The following is an 18,381-nucleotide window of genomic DNA, read 5'->3' on the forward strand; positions in this document are numbered from 1 at the left end:
TACACGGTCATTCCCCACGATTTGGGGATGGCAGCGGTGAGGGACTACATCACAGACCACCCTGCATATGATGGACCCGATATTGAGTTGGTACTTCAGCTGCTCGAGCTCATTCTGACTAAGAATTTCTTCCTGTACAATGGGGGTTTTTACCTCCAGTTGACAGGGTGTGCTATGGGGGCGGCGGTAGCTCCCTCATATGCAAACATATTTATGTTTCGCATGGAGGAGGAAATCTTTTTCAGTAATCATCTTATAGCGGGGCGTATAGTTTTTTACACCCGCTATATAGATGATTTGCTGATATTTTGGAAAGGTCCAGCAGAGGACCTGATCAGACATATTGAGCAACACAATCTCACATCCAGTCCGGTAAAATTTACCTTTACTCAGAGTCAAGAAGTGATCACCTTCTTGGATGTGGAGATTAGATGTGAGTCTGGGAAATTATCAACTAGCCTTTTTTCCAAACCAACAGACCGCAATAATTTGCTCCACTACTCCAGCTGCCACCCTAGGGCATCTATCCAGGGATTGCCATACTCCCAATTACTGCGTACTAAACGCATCAATTCTGATCCCATCAAAGCTGAACAACAGATGGAGGGCATGATCCAAAAATTTGAGGATAGGGGTTATCCCTCCTCAGTCTTGGAGATTGCCAAAAATCGTGTAGATGTCCTGCAGAGAAAGGATTTATTAATGCCCAAGACAAAAACCAACTCTTTGGGTGATCGTATGCCCTGGGTCACCACTTTCAATACTAGCAGTGCAGCAATTAACACCACCTCCAAGAAACTCTGGCCCATGATCAAGTCAGATCCAGAACTTGGGTTAAACAACACAGATTTACTGGCGTGCTATAAGAGACCCAAAAATCTGCCTTGTGAAAACTGAGGTCACTATAGGCCCCAGTACTAGGAATTCTAAAAAAGGCAACATCCGTTGCACCTGTATGACCTGTCGGTTTCTAATGGTTGGTAATACCTTCCCTCACCCACAAACTGGAAGGAACATGTTTATTAACCATACACTCACATGTAACACCAAATATGTGGTGTATCAGATAGTCTGTCCCTGTGGGTTGTCATATATCGGTAAAACCGAACGGTCCTTTAAGGAACGTATGGCAGCCCACAGGTCAGCTATCAAGAATGCCCTCCAGACTGGTCACAGTGAACAACCAGTGGCCCGCCATTGGGTCACTGCCTCTCATGCGATGTCTCAATTGAAATATCGCATGATCGATCATGTGCCAGGATCTCTTAGGGGGGGCAATAGAGGTCTGAGCTTATTGAAAAATGAAGCAAGGTGGATTATGAGATTGGGGACTGTAACCCCTAACGGGTTGAATGAATACTCGAGGATAAGTGTATTGTCCTCGTGAAGCCTTCTACCCCTTTTTTGCCTATATTCTTTTTGTTCCCTTCCCATTTATTGTCCACCTAATTAGTCGTAATGACTCTAGCTCTATTAGCCAGCTCTACTGTTCATTTGCATATTCCTGCGATTAATTACTAATAATAATTTTTTTGTCCTTGCTCATATATGTCTATTTTTGCTCTAAATAACTAACGTGATGGAGACCGTTACTTTATGCCCTACTTTGCAATCCTGTGAGTGGTGTGCATTCATTTGCACGCATCCCTACCTGTGTAGCTTTGTTAGGCTCCTTCATTGTGCATTACGTGTGCTATTGACACCATATTCCAATCATTTAGCTATACCTATGCTTGCTTGCTATTGTACATATATGTCTGTTCATTGTGCCGTGTCCTATTTTTTTTTTTTTTATACATGTTTACTATATGTTTTTATTTCGTATGTTCATCTCACTTTGGTTTGTTTGTTGTTTCCTCCGCAGGGTTGCTATGCGACGTACGCCGCTGACGCTGTGAGAAGCGCCAGCGTGATGACATCACTCCTCCTGCGCCGTCGCCCGGGTGCGTGGTCCCGTTCGCGGCACTGCGGAGTTTTGGTGTGTGTTATAAGGTAGGACACTTTTGTTTGTATTGTAAGCCTTGAAGAAAATGCCCAAGTAGGCATTGAAACGTTGCTATCTGCTATCATTAAATTTACTAGCATCAAAACTTTGGAGTGCCACATAATTTCTGCTGGACTGTCTATACCCCTTTGGAGGCACCCAAGTATTATCGTTTGTTGGAGGATTGTGCCGGACTCTCTTGTACTGTGTATATATATATATATATATATATATATATATATATATATATATATATATATATATATATGTGTGTGTGTGTGTGTGTGTATATATATATATGGTGTGGAATAGAGTAGGCAGTGGTACAGTGCTGAGTATATAGGGGTTATATAGAGAGGTAGTGGTATAGTGCTGGGTATATAGGGGGTATAGATGGGGCAGTGGAATAGTACTCGGTATATAGGTGGTACAGAGGGGGCAGTGGTATAGTGCTGGGTGTACAGGGGGTATAGAGGGGGCAGTTGTATAGTGCTGGGTATCTAGGGGGTACAGAGGGGGAAGTGGTATAGTGCTGGGTATAGAGAGGTCAGGGGAACAGTGTTGGGTATATATAGTGGGTGTAGAGGGGACAGTTATAGTACTGGGTATATGTAGGGGTATACAGAGGGCAGTGGTACAGTGTTGGGTATATGTAGGGGGTATAGAGAGGGCAGTGGTACAGTGCTGGGTATAGAGGGAGTATAGTGGGGGTAGTGGTATACTGTAGTGCTAGGTATATATATGGGGTGTAGAGGGGACAATGGTACAGTGCTGAGTATATAGGGGGTATAGCAGGGGCAGTGGAATAGTGCTGGGTACATGTAGGGGGTATAGAGGGGTCAGTGGTACAGTGCTGGGTATAGAGGGGGTATAGTGGGGTAGTGGTATAGACTCGCTGTCACTCTTTCCAAATATATTCCTCCTCAGAACATATAGGGGGCTAGCAGGGCAGGACTCACCACACCTATATTTCTATCGAGAGTATGCAAGATGTCTCCACCTGGTTCAGCCCCTCAGCTACCTCGTCCACTCCTCCGAAATCTGTGTGACAGGACTTCAGGGAAGATGATGTTTCCTGAGCTGTGACAACCTCTGCCAAGGGCAGATTCAGAAAAAGATGACAGGGGGGTATAACAATAAAGGTGGGTGCCGTTGTGTGAGCAGATTTCTAAAAAAGGGTGAATAGCCTAATAAAACATGAGGGGGGGGGGGGGGGGGGCGACAGCATGCACACAGGGACACTGAGGGGGGGGCACATCGTACACATGGGGGGGCAGCGTACACATGGGGAGGGGACAGCGTACACATGGGGAGGGGACAGCGTACACATATGGGGGGAGACAGCGTACACATATGGGGGGAGACAGCGTACATATATGGGGGGAGAGAGCGTACACATATGGGGGGAGACAGCGTACACATATGGGGGGAGACAGCGTACACATATGGGGGGAGACAGCGTACACATGGGGGGAGACAGCGTACACATGGGGGGGAGACAGCGTACACATGGGGGGTAGACAGCGTACACAAGGGGGGACAGCATACACTGAGGGGGGGCAGCGTCCACACAAGGGCACTAGGGGGGGGCAGCGTCCACACTGGGGCACTGAGGGGGGGCAGCATCCACACTGGGGCACTGAGGGGGGGCAGCGTCCACACTGGGGCACTGAGGGGGGGACAGCGTCCGCACTGGGGCACGGAGGAGGGACAGCGTCCACACTGGGGCACTGAGGGGGGGGGACAGCATCCGCACTGGGGGGGGGGGACAGTGTCCACACTGGGGCACTGAGGGGGGGGGGAAGAGGACAGCGTCCACACTGGGGCACTGAGGGGGGACAGTGGCCACACGGGGGTCACTGATTGGGGGGGCAGCGTACACACGGGGGCACTGAGGGGGGACAGCATACACATGGGGGCCCTGAAGGGGGACAGCGTACACATGGGTCATATACATGGGAAAAATACATCTGAAATAAACAAACTGTTTCGCCATTTTATCTGGAAAGATAAAAAAGTGAGAATTCGCTAAATTAAGATGCAACAAAAGAGAAATAATGGGGGTTTTAATTTCCCTAATGTGACATGGTACAACCAAGTGGCTGTGCTAAGACATCTTAGTGATTGGATACAGTAATCAGAAATTTATACAAACACATCGCTGGAACAAGAGCTACTAGGGGACATAAATCTGACTAATTTTCTACACTTAGTAAAATCAAAAATAGAGTATAATGAACAACCCATTATTAATGTCAACTAGAATATTATGGTTCATATTAAGGAAAAGACTGCAATTAAACCCACATAAATCACAATTTGCAACATATTTACAAAACCCTGAATTCCAAGAGGGTAAAGCAGGAAATCCTTTTAAGAACTGGAAACACCAAGGGATAAGCCGAGTAGAACATCTAGTAGATGGGAATACAAGCAAAACCCTGACTGGGTATGCCCAGGCGGTAGAGAAATATGGCGTTTTTACCACGCACAATATTACATTCATACAGGCCCAACACTACAAAAGCCAGGTACTCCAACACCTAACAATAAGAGAGCCGAATAACGCCCTGGACACATTATTAAAACAACAGGTGCCAAACAAGAAAATCATAACAATCCATTACAAATTTCTATACCAACCACTAAATTATTATAAAATAAAAACGGGTATAATAAAATGGAGAGATGATTTTCCACACCTGACGATAGAAAAACTTTTAAAATCATTAGATGACTCAGTAAAAACCATATCAGCAATAATATATACAGAAATGTTTTATAATATTTTTCACCAAACATATTTAACACCCAAAAGGAGGTTTAATATGGGCATAGTATCAGATAGTAAATGCGATAAGGTGGAGGCAGACCTGTTTCACTGCTTGTGGAAATTCGGACAGATTAACAAATTCTGGGTGGAAGTATGGCAATTTACCATCAAATTATTAGCAAATACTTTCCCACTTACCCCAAAATGGGTGATATTTGGGATAATTGGGAAGGAGGTAAAGATTGAGAAGGGCAAAAAAAAACTGCAATATCAGCTGCGGCCAGGAAAAGCATTCTAAACAGGTGGATAGACAGATCTGCCCCAGCAATAAAACTTTTTGAGGAAAAATTATTTTATGTATTCCATATGGAATGGGTGGAGGCGACACTCCAAAAAGAAAAAAGGGTGAAAACTCTTTGAAACATGGGGATGTATTATAGAAACACAACCAAATTCAATAGATACAAGTAAGAAAATGTTTTCAAGTAACGAGCTGGTATGAAACAAGAGTAGCATTATTCGAAGACCCTATAAGTATCAGCTAAAATAACTAGAATAAAGGAAGGTAAGGGGGAATGGGATACCTAGAGGTAAGGGACAGGACTAAGGATACATAGACAGAGGTACACAGCGAACAAGAACTAAAGAGGATAACATATAAGATCTGTAGAAATGTACTGTATGTTGTGTTTATACAATATGTAACAACTTGTTTCCTAGCACAGCTTCCACTACGTCAATTGCGTAGAGGGCTATTATGCGTTAAAAAATCACTTTGCATGCCATTTTAGTGGCATGCGATGCGATTCAATGCGATTTTTAAAGTTAATTTATTCACTGTTTTTATGTTCCCAGGCCAACGCATCACATCACACCTCCCGCAAATCGCATGAGATCGCATGCGATGCGATGAAATTTATTTTGTTAATGTATTCACTGCTCTTATGTCCCCAGGGCCATCTCATCGCATGGCATCACACCTCCCGCAAAATCGCATGCAATTTTTTGATCGCATGTGATTTTCTGGGGTGCTATGCCATGACATTAGGTATACAATAATATGATGGTATGTCCCAAAAATAGGTTTAACGCACCCCCCCCTGAAGCGTGGCGAGCGCAGCAAGCCCCGCGAGGGGCGACGGAACGCGTCTTCCAACTTTTTCATTACCCCACTATCCACATCGGCGTGGAGTTGATTTTATATAGTGTGGCGAGCGCAGCTCGCCACCAAGCTCGAAGTGTGGTGAGGGCAGCGAGGGGACGTGGAATACATGTAAAATAATTTGCGTCCGCTCGCCACGCTTCGGGCTCGGTGGCTCGCTGCACTCGGAACACTATATAAGATCTACTCCATGCCGACGTGGATAGTGGGGTAATGAAAAAGTCGGAGGACTTCAGGGTGGCGTGGATAGTGTGTGTGTGTGTGTGGGGGGGTGCGTTAAACCTATTTTGGGGACATACAATTATATTATTGTATACCTAATGTCATGGCATCGCACACCCTATAAAATTGCATGCGATCGCATGCGATTTTGCGGGACATGCCATGCCATGCGATATAGTGGGGTACAATGGCCATAGAAAAAATGACTTACAAAAAAAAAATTGCATTGCATCGCATGCCGCTATAATGGCCCATGCGATGCGTTGCGATTTCCCTACGGTGCCGTACGTAGGAAATCTGGGCACCGTGCTAGGAAACAAGTACCAAATAAAAAAAGAAAAAAAAAATACACACGGAGCCCATACATACATACTTACCTAACTTGAGCCCGTAGGTAGTCCTCGGTCTTGGTCCTGGTCCGGTGTCCCGGAGTCCTGTGAAAGGAAATTATACTCACGGGTCTAATCCAACGTAGATTTGGTCCTCTTCTTTCCTGCAGTAGTCCAGGGGGACTTGGCAAAACAAAAAAACAATGTTCCGAACCAGCCTATCAGAGGAGCTGCATGGTGTCTGTGTTGACACCATGCCATTCGGCTCCTCCGAATGGCGCTATTGGATGGCTTGCGGCTCCTGACACTTGGGGGGAAGCACAGCGTACACTGGGTAGGGAGCGCACAGCGTACACACGGGGGGCACAGCGTATACACGAGGGGAGCACAGCGCACACACGGGGGGCACAGCATACACACGGGGCTGGGGCACAGTGTACACAAGGGGGCACTGGGGCCATAACATACACGGGGGCGCTATTGGATGGCTTGCGGCTCCTGACACACGGGGGGAAGCACAGCGTACACAGGGTAGGGAGAGCACAGCGTACACATGGGGGACACAGCGTATACACAGGGGGAGCACAGCGTACACAAAGGGGGGGGGACAGCGTACACAAGGGGGGCACAGCATACACACGGGGGGGCACAGCGCACACACGGGGGCACAGCGTACACACGGGGGGCACAGCATACACACGGGGCTGGGGCACAGTGTACACAAGGGGGCACTGGGGGCATAGCATACACGGGGGCACAGCATACACACGGGTGCACTGGGGGGGACAGCGTACACATGGGGGCACTGGGGGGACAGTGTACACACAGGGGCACTGGGGGGGACAGCGTACACACGGGGGCACTGGGGGGGGGGTACAGCGTATACACGGGAACACTGGGGGAGAACAGCATACACACGGGGGCACTGGGGGGGACAGCATACACACGGGGGCACTGGGGGGGACAGCATACACTCGGGTGCACTGGGGGGGATCAGCATACACACGGGGCACTGGGGGGGGCAGCGTACACATGGGGGCACTGGGGGGACTGCGTACACACGAGGGCACTGGGGGGGGACAGCGTACACACGGGGCACTGGGGGGGGAACAGCGTACACACGGGGGCACTGGGGGGGGCAGCATACATACGGGGACACTGGAGGTGAACAGCATACACACGGGGGCACAGCGTACACATGGGGCACTGGGGGGACAGCGTACACACTGGGGCACTGGGGGGACAGCGTACACACGGGGGCACTGGGGGGGACAGCGTACACACGGGGGCACTGGGGGGGACCGCGTACACTCGGGTGCACTGGGGGGGACAGCGTACACACGGGGGCACAACGTACACACGGGGGCACTGGGGGGGCAGCGTACACACAGGGGTGCAGGGGGCAGCGTACACACTGGGGCGCTGGGGGGGGGGCAGTGTACACACAGGGGTGCTGGGGGTGAACAGCGTACACATGGGGGAGCTGGGGGGCAGTGTACACATGGGGGAGTTGGGGGGGGTAGCGTACACACGGGGCACTGGGGGGTGGGACAGCATACACACGGGGGTGTTGGGGGGGACAGCGTACACACGGGGAACTGGGGGGGACTGCATACACACGGGGGCACTTGGGGGGATAGTGCACACACGGGGGCACAGCGTACACATGGGGGCACAGAGTACACAAGGGGGGCACCGGGGAGGGGACAGCGTACACACGGGGGGGGGAACAGCGTACACACTGGGGCACTGGGGGGGCAGTGTACACACTGGGGCGCTGGGAGGGGGGACAGCGTACACACGGGGGCGCTGGGGGGGGCAGCGTACACACGGGGGCGCTAAGGGGGCAGCGTACACACGGGGGCGCTGGGGGGGGCAGGGTACACACGGGGGCGCGGGGGGGGCAGCGTACACACGGGGGCGCTGGGGGGGCAGCGTACACACGAGGGCACTGGGGGGCAGTGTACACATGGGGGCGCTGGGGGGGCAGCGTACACACGGGGGGTACAGTGTACACACGGGGGCACTGGGGGGGACAGCATACACATGGGGGCACTGGGGGGGGACAGCGTACACAGGGGTGCACAAGGGGTAACAGCGTACACACGGGGGCACTGGGGGGGCAGCGTACACACGGGGGCACAGCGTATACACGGGGGCACTGGGGGGACAGCGTACACACGGGGGCACTGGGGGGACAGCGTACACACGGGGGCACTGGGGGGGGGTACAGTGTACACATGGGGGCACTGGGGGGGTACAGTGTACACACGGGGCACTGGGCAGCTTACAGTGTACACACGGGGGCACTGGGGGGGCAGCATACACACGGGGCACTGGGGTGGACAGCATACACACGGGTGCACTAAGGGTGAACGGCGTACACACGGGGGTGCTGGGGGGGCAGCGTACACACGGTGGAGTTGGGGGGAGACAGTGTACACACGGGGCACTGGGGGGGGACAGTGTACACACGGGGGCACTGGGGGGGGGACAGCGTACACAAGGGGGCACTGGGGGGGACAGCGTATACGCAGGGGCACTGGGGGGGATAGTGTACACACGGGGGCACAGCGTACACATGGGGGCACTGGGGGGGACAGTGTACACACCGGGGCATACACAGACACATACATACACACTTGGTTGGCAAACCAGCACTTATAGCTCTCTGTGGTCACAGCATAACAGTGCAGTGAAATATACAGTACACATAGTATGACCCAGGTGTCTAGGAGGGGCAGCGTTCGTGCTGCAGACAGCTACTGTAAATATACTGAGTCTGACGTTGGGTCCCACCTGTACACACAGCCCCGGCGGGAGGCTGTCGGCTTCTGCTGTGCTCCTGTGCTGGGCTGGCCTGGAAGTGATCTCTGGCAATATGCCGGGTGTTGGGAGGGGGGAGTAGGTGATGTATTTGGGGTGAATTGCTGGAATATGCTTGGGGCGGGGTAGGGGGTAGCAGTGGACGGCAGCTTACATAGCCACTTAGCCAGTGTTAATTGTGGAGGCGGGGGATCGTCATCATAGAGAGAGGAGAAAACACATCAATGCATGCAACGCTGATTATTTAGCCACCTGGTAACATTTAGGCGGTCTCTGTATCTCTGCTCATCACGATTAAGGAAGAGAAGATGCTGAGTTGATCTTAGAGAATATCATTCATCTGCAGTGTGGGGTGCCACCCTCCAGTGGCCCTGGGCTCAGGACACTTCTCCCTAGTAGTCTGCAGAGCCCTCGCATCTCCGTCGGCCATCTTTGTACACTCATTTGGCGTAAACGGTGTCAAGTTGCCATTTCTGAACTGGCAAAAAAAAACTGACAGTTGGAAGTTTAGATCGCTCCCAATTGCTTATTTTGCCCTGAAATTTGGCATGCAGCACTGGTTGACGATTCTACGCATACATGCCAAATTTCAGCTCAGTACGTCCAGTCACTTTTGAGTTGTAGCCCCTAAAACACCATGCCCCCATCTGAAAAGTTCCCTATGGGAAAAATCCTTTTGATCGATTCAGCCTTAATATAAGGGCACGACCATGCCCTTATATATATATATATATATATATATATATATATATGCAACAAGAGAAAGAAAGGTGCGCTCCATAGTGCATTAAAAGTGGTTTTTTTTATGCTGTAAAATACAATCGTCCACGTACATCACAATAAAGCCTCTTACCGAGTGTATTAATGCTGTGGACTGGGTACCACACGAATTGAAATATATAATCCAAAAGGCAAAGCTGCTCATGCTGCTGGAACAGGGTCTGCCCGATATCCCTCAGGTGATCCGCCTCGCTGGATTGCCATGCAATATAATATATATTTTTTCTTTCTTACCATATGACCTATTGGTGGATTCAAAGAAACCATCAGGCACAGATTGTGCAGAGATCTGAGATGCACTGTGCATGTGTCCTTATGGTTACAACCTAGGGTCACAGATCAAAATTGCATTAGAGATGTGGCTGGTATTTTGGTGTCATCTACTGATGCAGGTCTGTTGACGCTAGTAGTCATGGACCCACAGATAATCTGCGCTTGTCATAGGCTGATGGTCCAATGAAAATGTCTGCATATTTGTGAATTAGCTCCAAAAATATGTGAGCCTCAATATGATTCCCATCGTCCGTAGCATACCCATACAGGCACAGTATGTACTGTATGGGTATGGTACTCTACTGTGTTAGTCTACACCAGGGGTGGCCAACCTGTGGCTCATGATCAATCATCTCTCCTGAGTGAGGTGAGGTGTCAGAGGTTCCAAATGGTCCTTTATGAATAAAAAAAATAGATGAAGTCACAGTAACATGCAGGTCAGCGTTTAAACGTTCGCAAGCCTTTTCGTCGGGACAACCACCTGTGTGTGCAAGAAAGTGTGGTCTTTTTTGCATTACACTTTCCTGCGCACACAGGCTGCTGTCCTGACGAAAAGGACTGTGGGCCTTGAAATGTTGACCTGCATCTATTTTTTTTTAATTCATAAAGGACCATTTGAAAAATCAATGGAGACATGACCTTGTGCTAACTAGGCCAAACCCCATTTAAAAATTGGGCGTAGCCTTTTGGGATCAAGCATTGTATCGGCTCTTTGTCTTACCAGAACATACTTTTTGGCTCTTTGCCTCTGTTGGCCACCCCTGCTCTACACACTCTACTGTGTGCAAATTAAAATCAGACCCTTAGTACCTGATGTACACTTGGCCATGTCAGATAAGGATTTATCAACCTGATTTCCCATCAGCAACTTTTTTCGCTAATACTAGTGGGTCAACCAAATAAATTCTTTCTAGTCCAGCATTTTTCCCTGCCTCAGATAAATATGGCACTTGTTGAACCTTATTACTGGACTGTTCTAAGGGTTTTTAATGGAAACTTTATATTTACATTTTTAGATTAAAATTGAGTGGGAAATTTACTAAAGGAAATTTGTAAAATAATAGGTGTATTTGTATCCAGAAATACACTTATTTTTTACATTTACTATCCTGAAAATACGGCAAGAATTGCTGTATTTTCGGGATTGTAAATGTCAAAAATAAGTGTATTTCTGGATACAAATACACCTATTTTTTACAAATTTCCTTTAGTAAATTTCCCCCTGATTGTGTTCATAAAACTACAATTTTGACAATCGTGCGGTCACATGAATTTTTTTTTTGACTTGCATAAACACTTTGAGAGACTGTTAATAGGGAAACGTGTTGAATCTTTAGATTATCTTGGAATGGTCAAATAATATTGTCATGCATTTGCTTTGAGACACAACAGAAATTTAAAGAAACTCATTTTAAATGTTTATTTATTGTGAAATCCTGATATTTACATTCTCAGATGACCCAGAACAGCTTTACATATTTTTTTTTTCTAATGGTCAAGAAAGTCACACAACTTAAACATTTTGTTAAATTTTGAGGCAATTAAAAAAATGCAAATTACACTACAAAAAAGACACATAAAACACAGAACAATTTACTATTACAAATATAATAATAAAGTGTATAATATAATAAAATTTATAATGAATTATATTAGCAGTGATACAAAGAATACAAAATAGTTTAAAAGATGGCTCTAAAATGATCACAGATTTTTGTTTAATCTTAGAAAGGCAGTTATCACAGTTCCCTTGGTTCTTCTAGTTATAAATTGTAAGCATTGGAATGCATACCCAATTAGTGGCAGTCACATACTGTATAAAACCCATCAGTTATAAGAAATGTCTTACCAAACCTATGTTATTATGGGTACAAACACTAATATTATTATTGTAGCTGATGTTTTAGGGGACACAATGTGGACAAATAATGAGACAGAATACAATCTATTGGAAAAGGGCACAGTTGAAGCAAGGAGCCTAATTGGGATAGTTGTGCGTAGTATGAGCTAAATAGGGTAGTTCTTATGAAGAAAGGGTTATTCAGAGAGTGCTTATAGATTTGATGGCTGGGGGAGAGTCTGATGGAGTACGGTAAGAATTTGGTTGGGATGGGAATATCCTTGAGTAGTTTGGATTAAATTTTCATGGACGTGAGGAGCCACGAAGGTGTTTTCAGAGTGGCACAGTAAATATGGAACAATGGGGCAGATGTATTAAGCCTTAACAAGAGATAAATTCAAGTGTGATAAGGAGAGATAAACGTCCAGCCAATCAGCTCCTTACTGACTTTTTTCAAACACAGCCTGTAACATGGCAGTTAGCAGGTGATTGGCTGGACGTTTATCTCTCCTTATCACACTTGCATTTATCTCTTGTTAAGGCATAATACATCTGCCCTAATGAGAGAAACCAATCCCATCTCTCCTTTATTGGAATCACAGTGGCTGCACTGACTAAATAACATAAATTGTACTGTATACTAAGGCAGACTGCTACTAAGTCCCCAAATCTGGCACATTCCCAAAAGGCCAACATACATACTGCAGCATATATTACAAAATATATTACATTAAAAATACCGCACAATTAAACATGTATTTGCATTTTTACAACATAGAGAGACCCACCGATGCAAGATGGTTTGTCATGGTAAAAAGATATATTTGCATATATTAATGTACATTATAGTGGGAAATAGGACTGTTTCAAAGTCTCTATTTCATGGGTTTTGTTGTATTTGAGTGAAGTTATTGATGTAGATGATAGTAAATTGGAATGTTTTAAAGTTTCTGCTTATGGGATTTGTGGTGTTCAGTGAAGTTATTGGTGTAGATACAGAGAAAAGAAAATATAAACACAGAATCAAAATAAACCGAGGTTAGGAAACAAGTTTAGTAGTACTGTAACAAAACCAATCAACAGGTAAAGACAAAGTAAAAGGAGGTCTGTAACTAGAAGAGCAGCAACAATATAATGTAAAGAGAGCGACCATATCGCTTAGAAATTAAGCACTGATCGGTCCGCATGTGTGTCCTGCAGTGATGGCGATGGGCGGTCCTGTGCATCGCTATCGCATGTAGGGAAAGACCATGCTTGCATAGTCTTTCCTGCTAGATCACAGGGTTTTGCCCATAAACAAAAGGCAAAACCCCGCTCAGCACGATCACTCAGCAGAGCATCGCGGGGTGCATCGCTAGTGCTGCAAGATGTGAGATACTAGTAGTAGTAGTAGTACGTTTATTTATAAGGCGCCGCAAGCAGGTCACTCAGCATAGAGGCAGCAATCTCCCCATGTGTACGCGGCTTAACAGAAGAAATAAACACCAGGATAACAGCAACTGAAGCTAAAATGTGCAATACATACTTGGGAAAGCAAGCATATCATGCAGTGTGCTGGCAATTCATTACCCTTCAAGGAGCATACATCATGTGAATGGGCACATCTACAAATCCTTTCTAGTACAGTGTGCCATCTTACCATACAAAATCTAAAACATTTGCAGCACATGGGGAAAAGGTTTGCAAAAAATCAGCTATTATCAAACATATAATCATATTAACTTTCACTTAGATGTTTTTATGGTGCAATTCTGGAATAATACATCACAAATAAACCACACCTACTTAGCAGATCATATACATTACAAATTTGGAGTTGTCATACCAAGATCAATTCTTTATCAAATATAAATCCTTTGTATTGTCCATGCAATATTTTGTGATAAACTATTTTCACCAGTAGTCCTTCTATAAATCTCCACCACAGTAGTTTGTCCTCCCAGAAAAGCATGTGCCCCACATGCAGCGCAGCAATGTTTCCATATCAGTGCTGCTTCGGAGGCAGCATGATATTATGTCCGATGCTCTGGTTTTAATATAGCAAAAATTAGCTAGATATTTCAAGAACTGGATATTCATGATGATGAATATTCAACAACAAAATAGACTACCAGCTGGCAGTAACTGGTATAACAGTGCAGTGGATAAAGTGATTATGCTACAATTTTCTGGAGCAAAGAGAGTTTGAAAACCTTTTAAAGTAAAGATTGATTGTCATGCATGGTGCACATTGGTGCCGCTATTGGGCCTAGAGTAACAGGCCTTTAGACATTTCCCTAGAAAAGTAGCCAGGGATAAGCGTCTGTACAGTTCTTTTGCTAGCAATATCTTTGCTTGTGTCTCTTGAAATTATAATATCATAACTTTTTTGATAATATAACAATTTTAATATGTTATGGGATTATATATCCATTCTCTATAGTGTCAATGCACTGCTGACCGCTGCATTTATTTTTGGTGCATTGTACTGTACATTTCTCATGAAAGAAGAAGTAGTATTTTTTTAATACTGTATGTATTTTTTTTTCTATAAAATGAGTTTAAATATAACTGATAATTACTTTTTTTATTTCACGGTCAAGAAAATAAAGGATATAGGGGCATATGTACTTAGCTTGAAAAGTGATAAAATGGAGTGATAGTGTACCAGCCATTCAGCTCCTAACTGCCATAACACAGGCTGGGTTTGAAAAATGACAGGAAGGAGCTGATTGGTTGGTGGTTTAATACTCTCTCCATTTTATCACTTTTCAAGGCTTAGTACATCTCACCCTTACTATGTTATTTTTTTAATATAAGGCAAATACACATTTTGAGTTGTCTCCAAACAATTATCACACAACAAACACATGCAACAAATATATGGCCTATTAAAATGTGTTTGGATTTCATTGGTTGGTTACAAAGCACAGTGACTGGTTCATTCTGAAATGGTAGCCAATCAAGATGTTCCATCTACACTAATCAACACTGGTTGGCTGCATGTAGTAAAGCATTCTGGGTACTTATGTAATATCTGGGCTCCCGTTTTTCTTATGAGACCGCGTCCCCTCGCGGGGCTCGCTGCGCTCACCACGCTTCGGGCACGGTGGCTCGCTGCGCTCGCCACACTATATAAAATCAACTCCATGCGTAGTTGGATACTAGGGGTATGAAAAAATGGGGTGCATTTAACATGGGAGCCCAGATAATACATAAGTACCGCATTCTGCATTGTTTAATACACTCAAACATTATGGGTGAAATGTAATAGGATGAGAGATTCAGAAAGTGAAAGATTTGGTATGAAATATCCTGTTTTTTAAAGCAGCAATCATTTACACTGCAAAACCAGTTTGATTTAAAACGCTTTAAAAAACCTGTAGATTTCTTACCAAATCTCTCACTTTCTGTTTCTCTCATCATATTAAATTTCACCCTATATGTCTCTTCCTGAAGGGATGAACACATTTAGTTTAGCCAACTTTTGGATTATAGCTGCATCAAATATGTGTTCCAAGTAGAGTACATAAAATTACACACTGTAAAAAAACACACTAATTAGATCTTTAGGTACCAGAGAAATGTAAGATTAAATATAAACACAGTATGCATAACATGCATTAACGCTGTTAATTGTACAGCATATCTGAGTGCAGTAAAAAGTATTCCAGTTGCTGGTTTGAAGTAATCAATCTCCTGTGTGATAGTACAGAAGTATCCATGCTAGGATGCAAAATACATCACCACTTTCTGTGACTGACACTAGTACAGCTAATCTGATCCAAATTTTGTTAAATCATTTGATGAAATGAAGACTATGAGATGACAAGTAGGCAGTGGGTAACATTTTCTTCAGTAAGATTAATTTTTGCAAGACAAGAATATAAAATGATTATTTAGCCACTTTTAGCTTAAGCTTTTTCAAAAGACCAAACTGTTGACATGCACACACAAGTGCGGAACCATGCTCAGCAGTTTTAGGAGATGGAATCTGACTACATGTTTGTTTGATAATAATGATTAAATGACTGTGTATTTAGAACCATTTTATACACAGCCACAGCCCACAAATGCATGTCTTCCAGCTCTAGCCCATATAGACCTCTTTATTTATTACTTGGCCTACGACCAAGGCTTCTGGTTTAAAAAGCTTTGCATAAAAGTTATTTGTACAGCATCATGTCTTTGAACCTGGATCTTGTGGGATTTCATAATGATTTCACAAGGCACCAAGACTGGCACCCTTATTTAAAAGCACAAAGTACATATCCTCAGCATCATAAAAGAATATTAAGTGTACAGTAATATACAGTAAGAATGAAAAGAACCAGAGGCCAGCGAGAATCTAATGCAAATGTTTATAGATAGTGGGCATGGTGTTCAGAGAAACAAAAGAACATATTAGTGTTATTGGAGAGCGTTTTGTACTTCTATCAAATAAAACTCTGCATTTTAAAAACAGTGATTTGGATGTGCAGGTGCTAGTATTTCAAGAGGACGCTTGCAGCATTAGAGCAAATGCTTATAAATTAAGTATGGTTCCTCTTGTAAATCAATCATGGAACAAATTATAGAATGTCAAATATACTGGCAGACTTTGTGGGCTACAACACAATGTTGCCAAAAATAAATAAGCAAGTTACCATCACAGGTAAAGGTATCACAGTGAGCAAAAACATAGATATAAGACGTCTCAAACCAATCTATCAGCCAGCCAAGAGCAGGTGATACTTGGAGAGGATACCGGTAAGAAGCCCAAAATAAGTAAGTAGCAAATAGAAGATTAATTATGAGTTATTTAGGTATCATTCCCTTGATTGCCGATTCTCGGTTGACATAGGTTGCCCAGTATACTAAATTAAAGATGGCAAACATGACAGGGAAGACAATGCGTGAAATCTTGTCAATGCGACTAACACTGTTATAAGATTTTTTCCCATCTAGTGCTCTTAGCTCATGGTGTGGTGGTGACAGAGGAGGTGGGGGAAGAGATACATTCTTTGCAATTGTTGCCAAGGCTGGTTCTTTGATGTTCAGCGTGTACGTAGTCCCCACAATGTTGTACGTTGTGTTGGATTTCTTGGCCAGGATTATGGGTTCCTTTATCTAGTAAAAAAATACAATTGTCAATTTTTTTAAACACATTTTCCAGTAGTTTCTTAATACACAGCTAAAGCATTATAAACGTCATTATTACCTGGGTTCCACACTAACAAACTTAAGGGTTATTCAGACCTGATCGCTGTTCTGAAAATCCACTCATTGGCCGATAATCGATGGACTATGATCAGTAGGCATTGCGCAGTTGATTGACAGGAACATGGCGTTTGTGGTTGTCACCCGACCACTAATTGGGAGTGTCTGGAATAAGGCAGGCATGCCTAAGTGTTTTCAGGGAGGGTGTGCAACATCAGCTCCAGTCACAATCAGTCTGATTCTATCGCACTGGAAGAGTAGGTTCTGGCTTACGCACAGACTGGGAAAATCATTCAATGGTCAGTGTGCTGCAAATGGCTTTGCAGCTAGCTGCCGATTGGTGAGATATTCGCAAGCCATTTCCAGCCTTGCACAGGGCGGATTTTCTACTCTAGCCAGGGTGGTGACTATCTCATTACATGCGCACCATGTGCATGTACAGTCATTTGATAATTGACAAGGCTGTGAATTCGCAGCCCAGCCCTATGATAGGGTCTGAATCAGGTCCATAGAATGCAGAGCAATACAGATGTGAGCACCCCTGGCCTCCACAACACTTGGGCAACCCCTCTGAGCCCCCTGTCCAGCATATGGCAAGGTTTCTCTCTCCATCCGCACCAGCAAAGCACACAACGCTGAGACAAAAGAAACACAGAGAAGACTCCACTATGGCATCTGACACCCCTCATGTACAATGGCCTCCTTAATCTCCAATCACTTATTCAGACATGGTAGACACCATTCAGTTTACAGTGGCAATGTTACTAATGGAGACTATCACAGTGGCGACTAATTTTTCGAATTTACTACCCTTGGCAATGCCGAAGTCTATCTCAGGGAAGGTGAACATGTTTTCACCCAGGACATTTCTGACTCCTGAACTATGTAATGCAAGTTCTACCTTCTTCCACTAAAATGGTCATTATTTCCAAGGAAAAGTAAATTTTCCTATGCTTTTCATAGAACCACTAGATACAGTTTTATTTCTGCTTTTCATTATTACTGCTGCTCATT

General features: G+C 44.9%; 1 protein-coding gene across 3 annotated transcripts in view; it reads right to left on the reverse strand.

Annotated features, from left to right (window-relative positions):
* Positions 1–11,755: 11,755 nt before the first annotated feature.
* GABRA3 (gamma-aminobutyric acid type A receptor subunit alpha3) overlaps positions 11,756–18,381 on the reverse strand; it is a 381,172-nt gene continuing 374,546 nt past the window's right edge. For all 3 annotated transcript variants that reach the window (XM_083159070.1, XM_083159071.1, XM_083159069.1), the window contains one exon: positions 11,756–17,277. In XM_083159070.1, the coding sequence (XP_083015196.1) occupies positions 16,966–17,277 (312 nt within the window). In that variant the 3' untranslated portion in view covers positions 11,756–16,965. The remainder of the gene's footprint in view (positions 17,278–18,381) is intronic.

This window comes from Crinia signifera, chromosome 9 (assembly GCF_055691185.1).
Source record: "Crinia signifera chromosome 9, ASM5569118v1, whole genome shotgun sequence".
NCBI lineage: Eukaryota > Metazoa > Chordata > Amphibia > Anura > Myobatrachidae > Crinia > Crinia signifera.